This window comes from Chinchilla lanigera, unplaced genomic scaffold (genome assembly GCF_000276665.1).
Source record: "Chinchilla lanigera isolate Chin_1 unplaced genomic scaffold, ChiLan1.0 scaffold00006, whole genome shotgun sequence".
Taxonomy (NCBI): domain Eukaryota; kingdom Metazoa; phylum Chordata; class Mammalia; order Rodentia; family Chinchillidae; genus Chinchilla; species Chinchilla lanigera.
The window spans coordinates 42,945,590-42,962,185 of record NW_004955407.1 but is presented as its reverse complement, the minus strand read 5'-3'; the positions used below and the strand labels follow the sequence as shown (position 1 = coordinate 42,962,185).

General features: G+C 49.3%; 1 protein-coding gene across 1 annotated transcript in view; it reads right to left on the bottom strand.

Annotated features, from left to right (window-relative positions):
• Nucleotides 1-354: 354 nt before the first annotated feature.
• Dip2a (disco-interacting protein 2 homolog A) overlaps nucleotides 355-16,596 on the bottom strand; it is a gene marked incomplete at its 5' end in the record, with an annotated part of 104,535 nt that continues 88,293 nt past the window's right edge. Inside the window, 12 exon segments of the mRNA XM_005375936.2 lie at nucleotides 355-3,173; nucleotides 3,606-3,729; nucleotides 4,424-4,598; nucleotides 6,243-6,317; nucleotides 8,525-8,582; nucleotides 9,583-9,644; nucleotides 11,698-11,868; nucleotides 12,225-12,393; nucleotides 12,808-12,938; nucleotides 14,863-14,972; nucleotides 16,124-16,235; nucleotides 16,366-16,487. Of these exon segments, the coding sequence (XP_005375993.1) occupies nucleotides 2,921-3,173; nucleotides 3,606-3,729; nucleotides 4,424-4,598; nucleotides 6,243-6,317; nucleotides 8,525-8,582; nucleotides 9,583-9,644; nucleotides 11,698-11,868; nucleotides 12,225-12,393; nucleotides 12,808-12,938; nucleotides 14,863-14,972; nucleotides 16,124-16,235; nucleotides 16,366-16,487 (1,562 nt within the window). The 3' untranslated portion in view covers nucleotides 355-2,920.

Here is a 16,596-nt window from a genome sequence, read left to right as displayed (position 1 = left end):
CTAGTACCATAATTCTTTAAGACCCAAGATTTATGTAAAATGATCTCAGATGAAAGGATATGCTCTTTCCTCTTCTTCCTATACACAGAAGGTATTATGTGCATGGTGTTCTGACATGCTCACTGGTCCTCTGTGAGAACTCTGCCTGGAAGGCCAAGGCTGGCTTGTGGTAGCAGCTAAGGAGATATAAATGCAAGTTTTCCTCTCTGTATGCTGCTTTGTGGGCTTATGCTCATCACTCTCGCAGAACTGCTTCTGAAATACATCAGCTGTGTTCACTATCTGCAAGTAAGTACAACTAAACATAGTTTTAAAAAATCTTAAAGTAGAATCAAGTAAAAAATGACCCATTAGAAAAATATGCACTATTTTTTATATTCTTAGTATAAAATAGCTTCTACAAATCAGTAAAGCAAAACAAAACAAAAACTTGAGCATAAGAACTGCCAAATCTGAACAGAACGCATCTAGTTAGAAATAAAAATGGTCATGAGAAATACATGAAAACAATTCAGCATCTAACTTTAATCCTGAACAAAAGTTCATTGCCAGCACTACTGAAAGAGGCCTCTTCCACACTGCCTTCTTGAGGACAGTGGGAACCCAAAACCCTTGGCACAGACTGACCCATCCACACAGGTGTGAGAACAGAGCCCAAGGTGGTCGTTGTAGTCTGGAAGTGAAAAAAATACATCTAAGAGGATGTCCACCAGATGATGCTGAAATAACACTGGTGTATGGCAAGAGTCGAGGCATACCTGCAGGTGGAGTCATTAACACATGTAAAGAGTATATGTAACAACTTTAACAGTCTGCAATTTATTGAGTACAAAAGCAGGTTATAAAATATGTATATGATCCTAATTTTGTAAAAAAAAATTTTAAAGGAAAAAGTAAATCCCTGAGAATATTTATGTCAATATTAATGCTGTTATTAGAGATAAGATTATAGGCTTTTTACTTTCTTCCTTACACTTTAATGTGCTTTCTAGATTTTATGCTATAAGCATAACTGCTTTTATAGTCTGAAAGAAATAATTAAAAGACATCTTATTTGGAGTAATTTTTAAAACCTTTCACACATTTCAAAATGCAGGATTACAAACAGTCAATAACTTTTATTAATATAATGATATAAAATATTTTAGTGTGATAGACATAATTCCCAGAGAATAATTTCAATACATTTTAGTACACTTCCTAAAATCTTAATTTACCAGATAGTGTCTTACTTCCACTGACCCTTCAATATAAAAAGTTTACAATTTTTGTTCACTAAAAAAACTACAACGTGAAGATTGGGGTTAGGTAGAAGACCGGGGGTTAGGTAGTTCTGTTTTCTTCTCAGCCACTCTATTGTAAAGAATGTCCATTAGTCCACTGTGAAAATCTCTGTATGCCAAACAATATGTTACATGGATTCTGTACATAATTACAACAGGATTATTAGAATTTCAGCCTGTTCAACATACTACACCACAGTCTAATGCCATGGACAAACAGGGCTACTGCACACAGTGCTATCTGTAGCCAAACCAGGGTAAGATAGGAGTTGGCCCAGCTGGCCAGACCTGCTGTGAACTAACAGCTATGATAGGCACTGATCCAGGCTAATTCCAGAGAAACCTGGCTGTTTTCTGTGAAGCATGCATGATTTATAACCTTTCCCACCATCAATGTCCCAAAAACCCAAGAACTTCATAACATACTCTTAATTAGCTATATAAAAATAATCTGTTTTAGATTCATGCTTGACTTCAATTTCTCAGAAGTATCCAAAGGATTTTACATTCTCTAATTTCACTTCTGTATAATAGTAGGTAACTTAGTTTAGTCAAGTTTGAATAAAATAACTAAAAATGGATTGCCAAATTTTATAGGCACACAATTCAAAATGCAAAAGCCAGTGAGGAGTGAGTGATACCATCTCCACCATCAACACAGGACAGTGGCTCCCTGCCTCTGCCCCCACAACTATATGGGATGCAAGGACAGCACGGTGGTCGGGAAACCCTGGACCAGTGCTTCCACATCTGTTGACCTGGGACAAAATCATTCAGTATACTTTCATGAGAAGAATGCTGTAATGTTATGAAAAGTAGCAATTTAACTAAGCAGGAGAGTGATTTAAAACTAGATGCTAGTTTATCTTTTTGAAACAAAGCCTCTAACTTGACAGTCCAAAATGGCACTAAGTGTTTCTGACAAAATATGTAGACAACTGGCACATCTGTCTCAATAATAGAACTGGCAAAGAAGCAGCACTGTGCTCAGCCACACTGCGAGAGGAGGGAGGGCAGGGCTCTAATTCCCGGTCTTACTGAGCTTGGCTCTGCCCCGTGCAACAGAGGAGGCAGCTGTGCTTGAGGCTTCTAGGTCCTGTCTATGATAAATTCCATACATAAACTTGCCATTTGAGGTGGGAATAAATAATTGAATTTTAGAAACCAAGAACGTCATTTTTAGCCTTAAAAAATGCGAACTTGCGGTACGGGAGAGAACAACTGCGGTATCTGTGACTTCTCAAGAGGTCACACCAGGTCTTTCTTCTTCTTCCCAGTCACTCCAGGGCTGGGCATGTCGCTCAGTGGTAGGCGCTTGCCTGGCATGCACTAGGCTCTGGGTTCAATCCCCAGAACCATGATAAAAATAAAATATAATCAATCAAGCTCCTGCTTGTTAAAAAAAATGCTGGCTTTCATATTTCTGTAAATGTACTTGGCAGATCCAAAATATTTCTTTAGTTGTGTGAAGTGTTTTCTAAAATGGGAGCCGAAGAACTGTTGAGAGGGATCAGTAAAAGCACAGGAAGGAGGAAACCCTTAATAAGATCGGACGCCTTTCTTCCAGGGGTGGGGACACCACATCTCCTGGCCTCACACCTTCTCTCGCTCCCTCCATAGGCTCCGCTGCACGGGGCTCACATATTGTAGGCCACATAGATTGGGTCCAGCTGATCGGCCAAGAAACCGTCCCTCAGGTGCATGCGCTGCTTCTCTCCCCGGGAATTGATAGGGATCACGCCCGGATCCACGATGACCACCACGCCTACCACTAGGTAGTGCTCCTCCAACACCACATTGGTCACTAGTGCCACCAGATCCAGGGCATCCTGCTCCAGACCATCCAGCTCCACCACCACCACCAGCAGATTGGTCCAGGTGAACACAGCACTGCAGGGGAGACAGGTGTCACATGGGCCTACATAGGGACTGAGGCTCATATGTTTGGGAAAGGGTGCCAAAAAAGTGAAAAAACTGGCAAACATGTTGTATTTTGACTGTACCTTGAGAGAGAGTCTCTTCATTTAAAGCTGATTAGGCAAAGAGAAAAAAACCAATGAAGGCAATGACACATACTCTAGTGCAGTTTTCTAGAAACATGTCCAGAGGAAGAACCTTCAGCAGCCAGGTCCCTCTTGGAGGCTGGTGATTCTAGCACCTTCAGGGAACAGGACTAGTCTAACATAGCAGTCTAGCTGTGCCAGAGACCACAATGACCATGCAGGAGGCCTGTCCTCATAGCATGAGAGTACCTGGCAGTGATCATGACCAGAGGAGGGCTAGGCAGACCATGTAGGTCCTGCCCTTGGCCTGGGCTCTTACCACTCTGCGATGCTCCTGTGAGCTCGGATCACAGATGTCTCAATGTCGATGGGGTGGTACCGCATGCCTCTCAGCTCAAGCGTCTCGTCCAGAGACCCAACAACATACAGCGCGTCGTGTCGCTCTATGAACACATATGCACACATTCAGGGCAGGGCACGCAGCTTTTGCACACTAGTGTCTGTGTGCTTGGGGGACACGGGGGACACGCTGTAAACCATGCAGAGGGGGTTGGTAGAGACGATGGCAGACCAGGCTGTCCTGTGCTGTCAGCAACCACCTCAGCAAAGGTACAACAATGTGTAAATACATATTTCAAAATCACTTTTATAAAAAAATTCATCTTTATTTCTGGAAACACCAGCAACCACAGGGGCTACTGAAAACTCTGAATTGGAAAGGGTGGTATGTGGCCTGCAGCCCTCTGACACTGGGCACCCCTCTGCATGGGGTGGCGTTGCGCCCCCACTCCTGGCTGGTGAGTTATGCACAGTGCTGCCACACTGGTAAACAGCTGGGAGACTGTACTGCTGGGGAAGACCCTTCCAGCCTTCTCACCACATTCTTACCAAGGCCAAGGGGACAAGGCAGTAAGGGGCAGACACACGAGGGAAAAAAGTAATTTTCAGAGAAAACTGCTCTTGGAGCATGTCCTTCACCCAAATGGAACCATGTAAGATCAGAGCAAGGAGGGAGGGCACAGGCAGGTAGGAGGGACTCTCATCCCCGGACACTTGGCTAAGCAAGCCAGGCTCCTGCAGCAGCACAACCCCGCCGACAGGAAGTACAAAGGCAGGCACTTCACCATGATCCCTCACCTCCACTGGCATCAGTGAGCTCTGTCCTTCGAAGGAAGCCAAGGTAGCCAGTCCTTGCCCAAACAGTCTGGGTGTCTCCAAAGCTCAGCCGGGCACTGAAGTGGTCAGCATGAAGTGCCTCCTCCCCATAGACCGTATAGTACCCAGTAGCATTGTGGGGGCTGCTCACCCAGATCTGGTAGGGACCAGAGGACAAGAACATGGGCATACTATACACCACGGAGTAGATTCTGTCCTGAGACACCTGTTGGCCAAGGATAATCTCAGGAGAATGTGAACCAACTGGGGGTGGTTGGGATTATTTTTAGCATCTTATTTTGGGAACTGTTACAATTTAGAGGCATAGAAAGCAAACATAACCACTCAAACACATGTTTGCTTCCTTTGTCCTGGGAATAGTTGTGTGTCAGCACTGATACTGTGTGCAGAGATGAACCCAGACTTCTCACATCAATCAGTGCTGAGAGTGAAGAGAGACCTAGGGCCACCCTAATGTTCACCGTGGGGACACGTTACAGCAATGAAGGTCACCTGTGGGGTGAGAACACAGCTGCTCAGACTCATGCTGAAACAGAGCAATGGCCGAATGGAGATGGCACCTGTGCACCTGTGCTGGCCACTCACACACGCACAGGTGAAAGGCCAGAAGAATGCATCCACAGCCCTCAGGTATGGGGCTCTCTAAACACAGGAGTGTTCAGAACCCAGCCAACAGCCCACACTCTTACCACCTCACAGGAGCATCAGAAGGGGCAGGGGAAGCCAGCAGAGGCTGCTCCCCTGAGCAGCTGCCATGAAGGTGGGTCCCTCAGACTCAGGCCTTCATCTCCTTGGGAGCCTCGCCTGCCCTTTAAAACTGCGTTTGGCAGGCTGTCCAAGTAGGATGAGGCTGTGACTACACTTCAGCCCCTCAGGTGGACTACACTTGAGACTGGGACAGGGACATCTTCCACCTGGATGCTATCTGCACACCTGGGAAGGCGAGTTCACATTGAGCCAGGCAGGGAAGGGTCTGCACTACCCACTGGAAACCCCTAGGCTAGCCATGAAGGAGACCCAAATAGTGCTATGCACACTGGGAGTGAGAATGGCCACGGGACAATATGCTTCAAGTCTCACTCCCACAGAATGCACAACTGGAGCCTGCCGACGCAGTCTGCACTTGAGAAAGCCACAGTGCCTACAGTTACAGGCCCTGGGTGCCACTGCGATGACAGGTATCACCCTGTGACTCCCTATGAGTGACAGGCTTTGCCTGCCCCGCCCTGTGACTGACAGGCCCTGACACATTCCGACATGCCCCTGCCCATCCTTTACTGACAGGCTGCATCCTGCCCTTGCCAGTGAGGGACTTTGTCTGTTCTGGATCATGGCAGATGCTTGGGCAAAAGTGCACATGCAGCCATAAATGTCCCCTGTGGACATGTCGTATGTCCACAGGACCAGGGTTCTGTCCCGAGGTTCTCCTGGTCCTATGCTCCTCGCTAGCACAGGAAGCACTCTTTACGAAGCAGTGATAGGTTCTTGCTCAAGGCAGCAGTTTCCCATGCTGCTGCTGCTGGTTCCTTAGAGATCCTCTGCCTCCCAGTGCCCCAAGGCTGCTTGCCCCACAGCACCCTAAACCCTGCCCTGGAGCTGGTCTGAAGCACAAGTGCTTGGTGAAAGCAGAAAAGTTTCTGGGATTCTGAAAGACATAACTGACCTCTAGGATTTAGAATTCCTGAATTGGGGGCAGGAAGGGAAGAAGGGCAAAGTTGGCAAGGCTGGAGGGCTCTCACGCCTCCCGAAGAGCCCACACGTAGCCTTGGCTGCCACTTACCTCACCCAAGTGTGAGTCTCCAAGGGGCCCTTTGGTTTCAGTGTGTGCGATGATGACCTTCACCCCAGGGAGGATCTGGAAGGAGGAGAACTGTTAAAGGCCCTCGTCAAAGAAAACATGGCACTCTCCTGACTCAGTGCCACTGCGTCCCTCAGAAGCTGGTTGGCAGGATGGGCTGGCTGCCTGAGGGAGACCAGGAAGTTCAGATGTCACTTAAAATTTTACTTTGAATTTTAAAGGAAATATGAGGCATTAATCGGTAGAAATAAGTTGTGAATTCTAGCAAAATGATCCCAGTTCCTGAGCATAAGCCCTGTCGTTGTCAGGAGGGGCAGAAGGTCTGGGTGAAGGTTTGCTTACCCTGGGGCTTTCATTAAGGCAGAGGACCCCTGGGTGCACCTGCAGCCCTGTCCCTGCAGGAATCCATGTCTGTGGGATCCACAGAGCCTCCCCTTCACCAGGAATCTGACTGTGGGGAAGTGTTTCCCATACTTGTGCGCCTCCCCAGCCTCCCACATCCAGGCCTGGTGGCCCCTTCCTAGGTTTGGCCAGTTGCTCTGTGTCCTCAGTTACTTCATGTGTAAAGCAGGAATGGTGACAGTGTGGGTCTCAGAACAGGAGGAAGGGAGCGAGATTAACACGAAGTAGGAGTCCACGGCTGGCACCAGGCCCTTCCTTGCTCCTCCATGTGTGAAGAGCTCTGTCTTCCATGATGCTGCTGGAGCCGCTACCCTCTCCCCATGTGAACCCCAAAACCCCTACCTGAACCCCAAAACCAAAGCTCAAAACCAGAGCACAGATTGATTAGGCCCAAGCAAAAGAGGGGAAGAGAAAAAAAAAAACCCCAGAGGCAAGTGAAACTGCACAACAGCCACATTCGGCAGGACAGGAACTTGCCCAAGTAGTTTCCAAGGGCAAGAGCATAGGGAGAGAATTGCAAAACTGCAAGGAGCACAAAAGCCAGCTTAGAAAAGAGGCTGGCAGCCTCAGTCTCCCCACAGATGGGCCACCCTCTGCAGGATCTGACTCAGCTCCTGCTAGTCCACTGAGAGCAGCTTTAAAGAGGGCTAGGGGTGAACTGTGCAAGACCTTGCCCTTGCTCACTCATTTGGCTCTAGCCACGTGGGCCTTGTAGCTTACACCCACCGCCTTTGCACAGTGTTGCCCCAAAGCTACCCCACAGCCTGTCAGGGATCCCTGTGCTGGACACTGTATTTCTGGCTGGCTCTGGCCCTCTCTCGGCACCATCCTGTCTCTGCAAAAGCAGCTATGGCCATGGCAGTGAGTAAGTGGAGTCAACAAGTTTTGCTCCTTGCCTCTTGGGTTGTGAAGATGCAGAGAGGCATCCCCCAGGTGCACCCGAGCCCTTGGCGTGCAATGGTTGCTGTGCCTAGGCCTCCTGGGCATAGCAGGTACATGTCACCAGCCACTCTACCAGCCTGGCACCCTTTCTCATGCTGTCTCATTGTCCTTTCGCTGGTTCCAGGAATGCCCACTCTGCGCCTGCGCCTGCTGGCCCTTGGCAGCGGCTCAGTTTCCACTTGGGCTCCTCATGTAGTCTCACAGCCCTCAACTTGTCAGCAGCCATTGGGGGCCTAACCACACGCAGACCAGCCCTGACAGCAGATCCTCTGTCATCCACAGCCCTGGGAAGATCTCTTCCTTGCTATCACTCCCATCCAGGGCATGAGTTCCCATCCCTCCAGTCCAGGGCGAGGGGCAGGTCAGCATGGGAGTTCTGACTTGCTTTGATTCTGACCTGGGCTAGTTCACCTCCCTAGGCAACCTGGTCGTCCCCTGCTCCCAGGAGGTCACTTTGACATCAGGTCATACTGATGTCGAACTTAGTGGGGAAACCTGATCAGCAAAGTGCTCTACAACCCACAACTCTTGGGCTTAAGCAATCCCCCGTCTCAGCCTCCTGAGTAGCTGGGACTACAGGACCACCACATCTACCAACACACCCTGTAGTTCTAGAAGTGTTGGTGAGAGAGGACCTTTGCTGCAGGCCCTGATCATTCATACCGGTCTCATGCCCACTCAGTGGGAGTTCCTTCTCTGTGTCTGGATTCTCCCTACTGGCTTCGATCCCAACCTGTGTTCAAAGACTTAACCTCACACTTCCAAGCACAGGCGGGGAAGGCGGAAGAAAGTTCTGCAGCACCCCATCACACCAGCCCAGAGACCGTGGGGCTCGAGGGGGACGGAGCCCAGCACCTCCTCTGTGTGACTCTGAGACAGAGGATGAACATTACAGGGAGCAGAGTCCCGAGTTCTACTACCTTTCCAGACTCCATCAGCGGCAGACTATGTGGAGAACCCCGTTCCACCAAACGTACCCTAAAAATTAACAAGGAAAACATTTCAGAATATAATTTTCAACACAGATAATAAGTTCTAAAAATGTAAATCACAAGGTGATTGGAAAATGATTATCATTCTGAGGGTCAGTATGTGAACAATAGCCAGGATGATAGCCTTTCATAAAAAAAAACTCACCAGGACCATCCTGAGCAGGACTTTTGGTGCTACTGGGAACACCACCAATGAAGAGAGTCCTGTGGTGTGGACATCCAGGTATGCCCCCACCCACTGGGCAATCTGTTTCTTCTGGGCCCTCCTCTACCTGTCCTGGCTGGGCCCTGGCACCCAGCCACTGTTTACATCAAGCTGTGACATGGCTACATCTGAAGATCCAGAATGGGGACCCACGTCTCCCAGCTGGCAGGTCCCTGAATACCACGTCACAGCCAAGCCAGAGCACACCACGGCCCCACAAATTTCCTGACGTGAGAACTATGGGAGAACTATGGCTGAAATGCCATCAGTAACAAAGTTCTTGCCATTAGCTTGCCATTAGTTGTCCTGTTTCCTACTTCTCCCCATGAAAATCAAATACCTAATGTTTGATCCCCGTTTCTGGTTGTGAGTGAAAAAGGATAAGGACATTTACTGCAGCTGTGAGGACACAAGAAAGCAAGGTGAAGCTTGGCACATGCCCAAGAGGGTCCACAGTGTTACTCCTCTTCACAGTGCCAATGGCCCTGACCTGGCCAGCCATCCACAAACATCTGGAAACCTGAGGCATGCTCACCTGGCCAGTCATCCCTAACACCCAAGGTCCTGGGCATCCCTGACCTGGCCAGCTGTCTACTAATGTCCAGTGTTGTGGAGATTCCTGACTGGGCTAGCCATCCCTAAAACCAGGGAAGTTCCAATCCAACCAGCCGTTCCTAATACGAGGATCTTGGAGGTACCATATACTGTTGGTACAGACCGAATCTGCAACACTCTGCTACTAGGTGTGGACAAGGCCATACAGACTGGGGAGGGATATTACCTGTCATGGCGCAGTGCCCGCATGTCCACGTAGACAGTTGTGGGGTCCGGGCCAGCTGTGCCCTGGAAAGGGAGCAGAAAAACTTCCTCAGGGCCCTCACACCCTCCTGGTTTCACAGCACAGATGTGGGCAGCTCCTCCCAGGCTGCGGGGTGCGTTCAGCCAGGAGGGCAGTGCTGCTCCTTGCAGCCATCTCCCAAGGCTCGGGGTCCCCGGGGTTGGGAGTCCTCAGGCACGGCTGACACTGTCCCTCTGAACACCCACAGGGCTTGGTATCAAGTGGAGTGTTCCGTAACACTGAATGGTAACCAATCAAACCATTTTCACTTCAGTTCTGATGACTTTCTGTTTTCACTGGTTTCACTGCGATGAAAACACCACTGTGGTTTGGGGGCATTTCTACCAAGCAGGGTCTGCCTCCCACTCCTGCTGGGGATGGAGCCCAGCAAAGACTCTTAGAGGAGACAGAAGGCTGATTCTCATCTTGACTTTTAAAGCTTCCATTTGACATTAGTCCTGGTTAAAGGACAGTATGTGCCATTTTATTGGATATACAACATCAGATTGAATGAGCATTCCAATCAACAGCACTCCCTGAAGATCCCAGCACCATCATGTGCACCCTGGAATTAAAACAAAATCCTCTGCATGGGCCCTTCCACCCAAAGTAATGTTACAAACTGCTGTTTCTGAAAATAGTGTTAATTTTAAATTTTGTCACAAAGGAATTTTATAATATGTCAAATGATGTCCACTATGAACAAAGTAAGACAATAAAAGAAACATGTATTTGTCTGGAATTCATGAGGTCACATGAACTCATGGGGCGGGGCAGGGGGTTGCACATAGACAAGCACCAGCAAGCTTGAGGGTGAGGTCAAGGTCGTACCTGCTCAGCCAGCTTTCCCAGCCTGTTGGGCTGACAGAGGCCAAGGAGGCCAGCAGAGGGAGACAGGGAGGAGACAGCCATAGGAAACACAAACAGAAGGCCACAGGCCCCATGAGAAATGAACGGAAAGAAAGAGCAAAAGACATCACTATATAAGAGCAAACACCGATATCCCATTAAGAGTTGTGCAGCCACACATGGCATCCACAGGCCAACAAACAGAACAGATGCCCTCCTGTACCTAGCAAGGAAGGCACTGGCTTCAGATGCAGGGCAAGATCTCAACGCATAGGCTCAAGCCTGTGTGCCAACCATAGGACAAACAGCAGATGGAACCCATCCACCCTCCTGAGGCTCAGAGCAGTCCAGAGCCTTTCAGTGCGTGAGAGGACATCAGTGAAAGGAAGACGCCATTGTGACAAATGTGGCCTCTGCTTGGAGACATGTCCTACATGTGCTGTCAAGCGAGGATAGGCATGTGCTAGGCAGATGCTGTGGGAACCCAGACAGGGCCATGGCTTTGCAGAGGGACAAGAGGGACCTCTTCCTCCTGCTGTTCTGCACAATATGTCAAGTAAGGCATCTGATATGTAGATATCTGATAAGCTGTTTGGTTTTAGGAAGTTTTGAGAAAGACGTGAGATAGACACAGGAATACAAATTCTGGAATACTGAGTAGGAAGCCTGCAATGAGCATGCCAATCCCTGAAATTTCCTTTTTCCTTTGTGTTTTACTACGGGTTTAAAAACGTGTTTGACTCAATATAAATGATCACATTTACTAGTGAACCAATTTAAAGTTGTTAGATGCCTTAAAACAGTAATTTCAATCTTGTTTTTAAAAAATTAACTGTATATTATGACCAACTTAAAGATTCTTTTTTTCTGCTACCGGGAATCAAACTCACGATCTTGCGCTTGCCAGGCAGGCACTGTGCCACTGAGCTAAATCCCCAGCCCCTTAAAGATGCTTAAGAGTAGAATGACACTATTCAAACACATTTGGTTGTTTTTTTGTTTGTTTGTTTTTTGTTTTGCAAATAAACCTTTCTTCATCAACAGAACATAGCTCTCAAAGCTAAACAACTATGTGGAAACAAAACATCAAATGCTCAGAGATGCAGAAATGGACCAGGCAGGTACAAAGCCACACAGGGTCATGAGGGGAACTGCTGGCCCCTGGCTGTGCTAGCAGGAGATGCTGCCAACCCAGGGGCATCACCTTACCTGGAGGCAGATGGCCACATTGACCCTGCATCCGAAGGTGGTGCTCACAGCACGCGCAGGGAGGCCCAGGTCCTTGAATAGCTTGGAGAAGGACTGCGTCAGTGCGATTCGGGGCCGCTCCTCTGCCACCACCATGCATGTGCGCACACACGACAAGTTCACACCCTTCATCTGCAGAGGGGCAGGAGTTGGCCAAAGCCCTGAGCACTGACCATCTTAAGAAGTTTCTGCATGGGACCACATGGGGCTTAGCCCAAGGTCTGAGTGCAAAAGTGAAGCACAAGCCTGTGTCCTTCACCTGCCTCAGGCTGGAAACTCTAAACAGGACAGCAAGAGCTACACCCTCTGGCCACGTCCCACCATCCAATGTGGTACACACCCTCCTTTTCTGCTGTGTGTGCAGCCAGAAGGAGGGACCTCAGCAGAGGCAGATGACCCCAGGGGCTGCAAGGAGCCACCTGGGAAGGAGGAGCCCAGACAGAGCAGCTTGGAGACACTGTGGCCCATAGCACCTGGCTGGCACTCACCCTGAGGGCACCCGTCTGCGAGCCCAGGCCTTTGGTGCACATCTCCATCACTGAGTAAGAGCAGAAGGTGACTCGGGCCTTGTACTGGCTGACGGCCGACAGCCACAGGGACACGTTGCTCTCCAGCTCCAGTGGGGGCACCAGCACTGACTGGTGTCCTGAGTAGACACTGTGGGGCAGACGACAGCTGGGAAGGAGGCAGGAGGCACTGCTCTTTCCTTCCTTAAGGACATCTTTTCTAGGGTATAAGCCTGCTCCAGAGGCTGGAGTAACATGTAGGTCCTGCTGCCCCTCTGTGTGCCGCAGACGAGGGACACGTACAAGGCTTCCTACTGCTGGTGGTGTCATCATCTTCTAGCATGTGAAGGACTCAAGTAGATTCTTACCAATGCTAAGAACAGATACTGTTTGTATTTAATAAAAAGTGCTCTTACTATTTACTCAACTTCAGACCCATACTCCCACTCACTTTATCCCCAAACAAGCCCAGTCTCACATCTCTTCAGCTTCCAGGGTGTTCAAAAAAGGGCATCTTAGAAGGTGAAATTCTGAAGAGCCACAGGAAGGGCTACAAACCACTCACCTACACAGACACCACAGGGCAAAGCCGAGGCCACAGTAGGGGTCCAGGCAGATGGCGATCTGCCGAGAGGGGTACAACTCACACTGCAGCTTTATGGAGCGACACAAGGCACTGGTGGCCGAATGCGACATCTGAGGTATAAAGAGGGGAAGAACGACAATGTCCCTGTGTTCAGCAGCCAGATGGGCCTGCAGCTCCATCTGCCAGGCTTCCTCCAAAGGCAGCCGCTCACATCCCAACATAACCTCAATAACTCAGGAAATGGCTGTGGAAATCTGTGAGACCAAGGAATTTTCATTGCGTTCTTAGCTCCTAGCAAGGAAACAGACTCATCAAAGCCACCTGTCCCTGGAGGCCTGCAGTCACCACTCAGAAAGTTTAGAGTGGGGGTGGTGAACCTACGGCACACATGCCACAGCAGGCTGTTTGTTATCACTGAAAACTCTAAAATGTTCCTCATCACTTGTTTAGACTTTACCATAAAACATTGTTCTCAGGCTAATCTAATCTGGGGGTCCATTAAGAAACAATAGTGTTCCATCAACTGATGAATTGATAAAGAAGATGTGCTATTTTTTATTGAATGGAGTACGACTCTACCATAAAAAAGGGTAAGCTTGAGATATTTCTAGGTAATGAATGCACCTTGAGACCATTCTGTTAAGTGAAATAAATCACATGTGTAAATACAGTATTGTTTCTCAGTGTGAAAAACTGAAAGTGTAAGTAAGGACCAAAATATATAACAGATATTGTGAAATATGAAGAAAATGTCCAAATGGAAAGGGGAACTGGGGAGAGGGAGGGGGAAAAGAAAGAAGGGAAAGGGAAAAAAATGATAAGAAGGAAAAAATGGAAACAAAGTTTTCTAAATAGGGAAGGGAAGCGGGGTTGAAGGGAGGGTAGGGGAATGGGAGAAAAACGAATCAAGTTGTATTATGTACAGGTGTTGGGAGTGGCAAAAGCTGGAAATTGGTCATATGTGTGGGGGTAAGACAGGGCCAGAGTGCCTAAAGCAGTCAAGCCACCTCAGTCTTGAGAAAAGCATCCTGCCTGGGCAACCATTAGTCACTAGGCAACCTTGTGCCTTGTGATACTAACTTTGCAGAGGTACAAACAAATGCCCCTACTGCTGTTGTGCAGGTCCTCCCATGTGGTAAAGAGGCCTCCACCTGACCCCAGCTTTTGTCTCTTGTCTTTATTTTCTAAATCCCCTCACCATTTTCCCTCGGGGACCACCAAGAGACCAACGAGTCCCTACGTACAGGTACAAATTCCCTATGATGAATGTAATCATTATATATACCTAAAATGTGGAAAAGGATATTCAATAGTTTACCTTACAATGTATAAACTATATGGGACTTTGACTCTGACCAGGCCATATGATTGTTTGTTCTGGAGGAAGTCTAGCAAAAGCTTAGTGTTAAAGGAAATGAAAACGGGACCTTAGTCCCAGTGGAATGCTGCTGGGACAGCATGAAATGTTTTGCTAAGATATGTCTGAAGGAGCGGTAGCATGAAGGCCAGGCAGGCCCAAGTACAGTTCCTGGGATAGTTAAACTATAATGTCCTCACTAACTTTGTTACTCATTCCTCCCATTTCCCCTATTCCTGTTTTATGTTAGAGAATCTTTTTTTTTTTTTTTTTTTTTTTTTTGGTTTTTCTCCGGTACCGGGCACTGAACTCACGACCTTGCACTTGCCAGGCAGGCGCTTTTGCCGCTGAGCTAAATCCCCAGCCCCTATGTTAGAGAATCTTAATAAAAGGCTGGAGAATACTGCAATCGAGGCTTCAGTCCTAGAGGCTGTAGCCCAAGATCCCATAACTCTGTCTCTCGTTTTCTTTTCATCTGCCACACCTTACTTTCGGGACTCTCACTTCACAGAAACCAACACTAAAACGTATCAATAAATTTAATTAAAAAAAAAAAGAAACCATACTGTTGTTCTGTGCCCTAGACAGGAAGGACTCACCTACACTGCTCCCCACATCCCTCCTGCCCACTCCTCCACGCTCCAGGGCGGAGGCCATCAAGGCTCCTGAGGACCCACCTTCACTCCCGCTAATATCCCAGTGGTCGACACACTGAAGTCCAAGTATGCGAGCACATCTGGGGAGGATGGTCTGAAAATGCTGGCCAGCTTCTTTTTTGGTATGTCATCTGTTAAACAGGAGACACCAGTGAGATTAGCCACTCTACAGAGTGCGGCTGGGGAGCAGGAGAGAGCTCACGCTGGCCAGGCTGGGAGACGGCAGGCTGCATGTGCGCTGGGCAGCTCACTTGCATCCTCACAGATGTGCCAACCGGCCTGGCCCGCCAGGCCTGCTCTGAGCATGTGCTGGCAAGGGTGGTGGGGGAGAGGGACACAGAGGAACAGCTGCAGAAAGCTACTCCATTTTCTAAGTAAGGAAAACGTCAGAGGATGAGGACCTGCCCCATCACACAGCCCAGAACTCCCACGATAGCAAGAGCACCATAGGGGAACCGGCTCAGCTGCTTCATCAAGTTCCAACAACCCTGTGAGGCAGACACTGCTGCTGTCTCCATGTACAACCAGACACAGGTCAGCAAGGGCCACAGTAAGCCCTTGAGGCTGCAGGATCCAGGCCAGCTGGTCTGTGCTGAGCCTGCCTCTCCACCGACCCCAGCCACCCCAGCACCAGCTCCCCAGGCCGACCAAGGACCAGGCACGTGGAGCAGACCATACAGGCTCTGACTTCTACCAACACAAACAGTATGAGGGGATGGATGGAGTCCTGTCTGCCTGATGGCCACACTCTGCCAGTCATGGGCAGTGCTGGCAGGTACCGCTGGGTGAGTGCTTCTCCCTGGACAGGCAGTTCTACGCCCAGCCTTAGGTGGAGACACTCATTAAGCTGACCCAACTGCCTGGGAAGAGGGGTTTCAGCCTCTTCCCCATTGGCCCACAGGCATCTCAGGGGCATGGTACCGCTTACCAGTGACGGTGCTGAGGATGCAAGGGGAACTGTATCTCCAAGGGATTGGCAGAAAGCTCTAGATAACTTCTAGCCCGCTGTGCAGTCAGGGCAGAGGAGAAGGGCAACACACTGGTCCCCACCCTTCGGGGTACTGAAAGGAGAGTTCACCCCCGAGACAGGGACCCTGCCATGTAGGAAACAGCAGCACCTAGTATCTCATGTATTCTCTGTCTACCCTAGCAGACAGATCCCAGGGTCCATATCGCACCCTTCTCACCATTCACTGAAGCTGAAACATTCACCTTAACATTTAAAGTCTACAAAAAACAAAGAGAAGGGGTCTGTCCCACAGGGCTGTCTGAGGACACGTACCTGTGTCAAGAATGGTTGGCCAGGTCCTGATGTCCACAGCAGCAGCTGCCTCTTTGGACTTGAGCAACCTTGTGATGGCCAGCGTGGTGAGGACACATGCAGACTTGCTGACCTACGCCCACAGGGAGGGAGACCTGGGTTAGCTTTGCCCTTTCCCCACATCACCCTGCAGAGTTAAGGACTCACCCATGGCCCGTGGCCTCCCACCCGAGACCTCAGTCGGCAGCTGGGAGAATGCACACCTCCACGATCATCTTAACGGTGGGCAGTGTGGTGCTGAGGTTCTGGGGGTGTGGGGGCCGCACAGTGACAGGCACACAGCCGCAGTACAGGCAGCCATAGAAGGCGGCGATGAGGTCCACCCCTGGGGAGATGCAGCAGATGGTCACCACAGGGCTCAGTGTGTGGGTGCTGACATCTAGGCCCGGTGAGGCCCAGAGAGATCAGCAGAAGTCAATCACAATTTTCTTGTG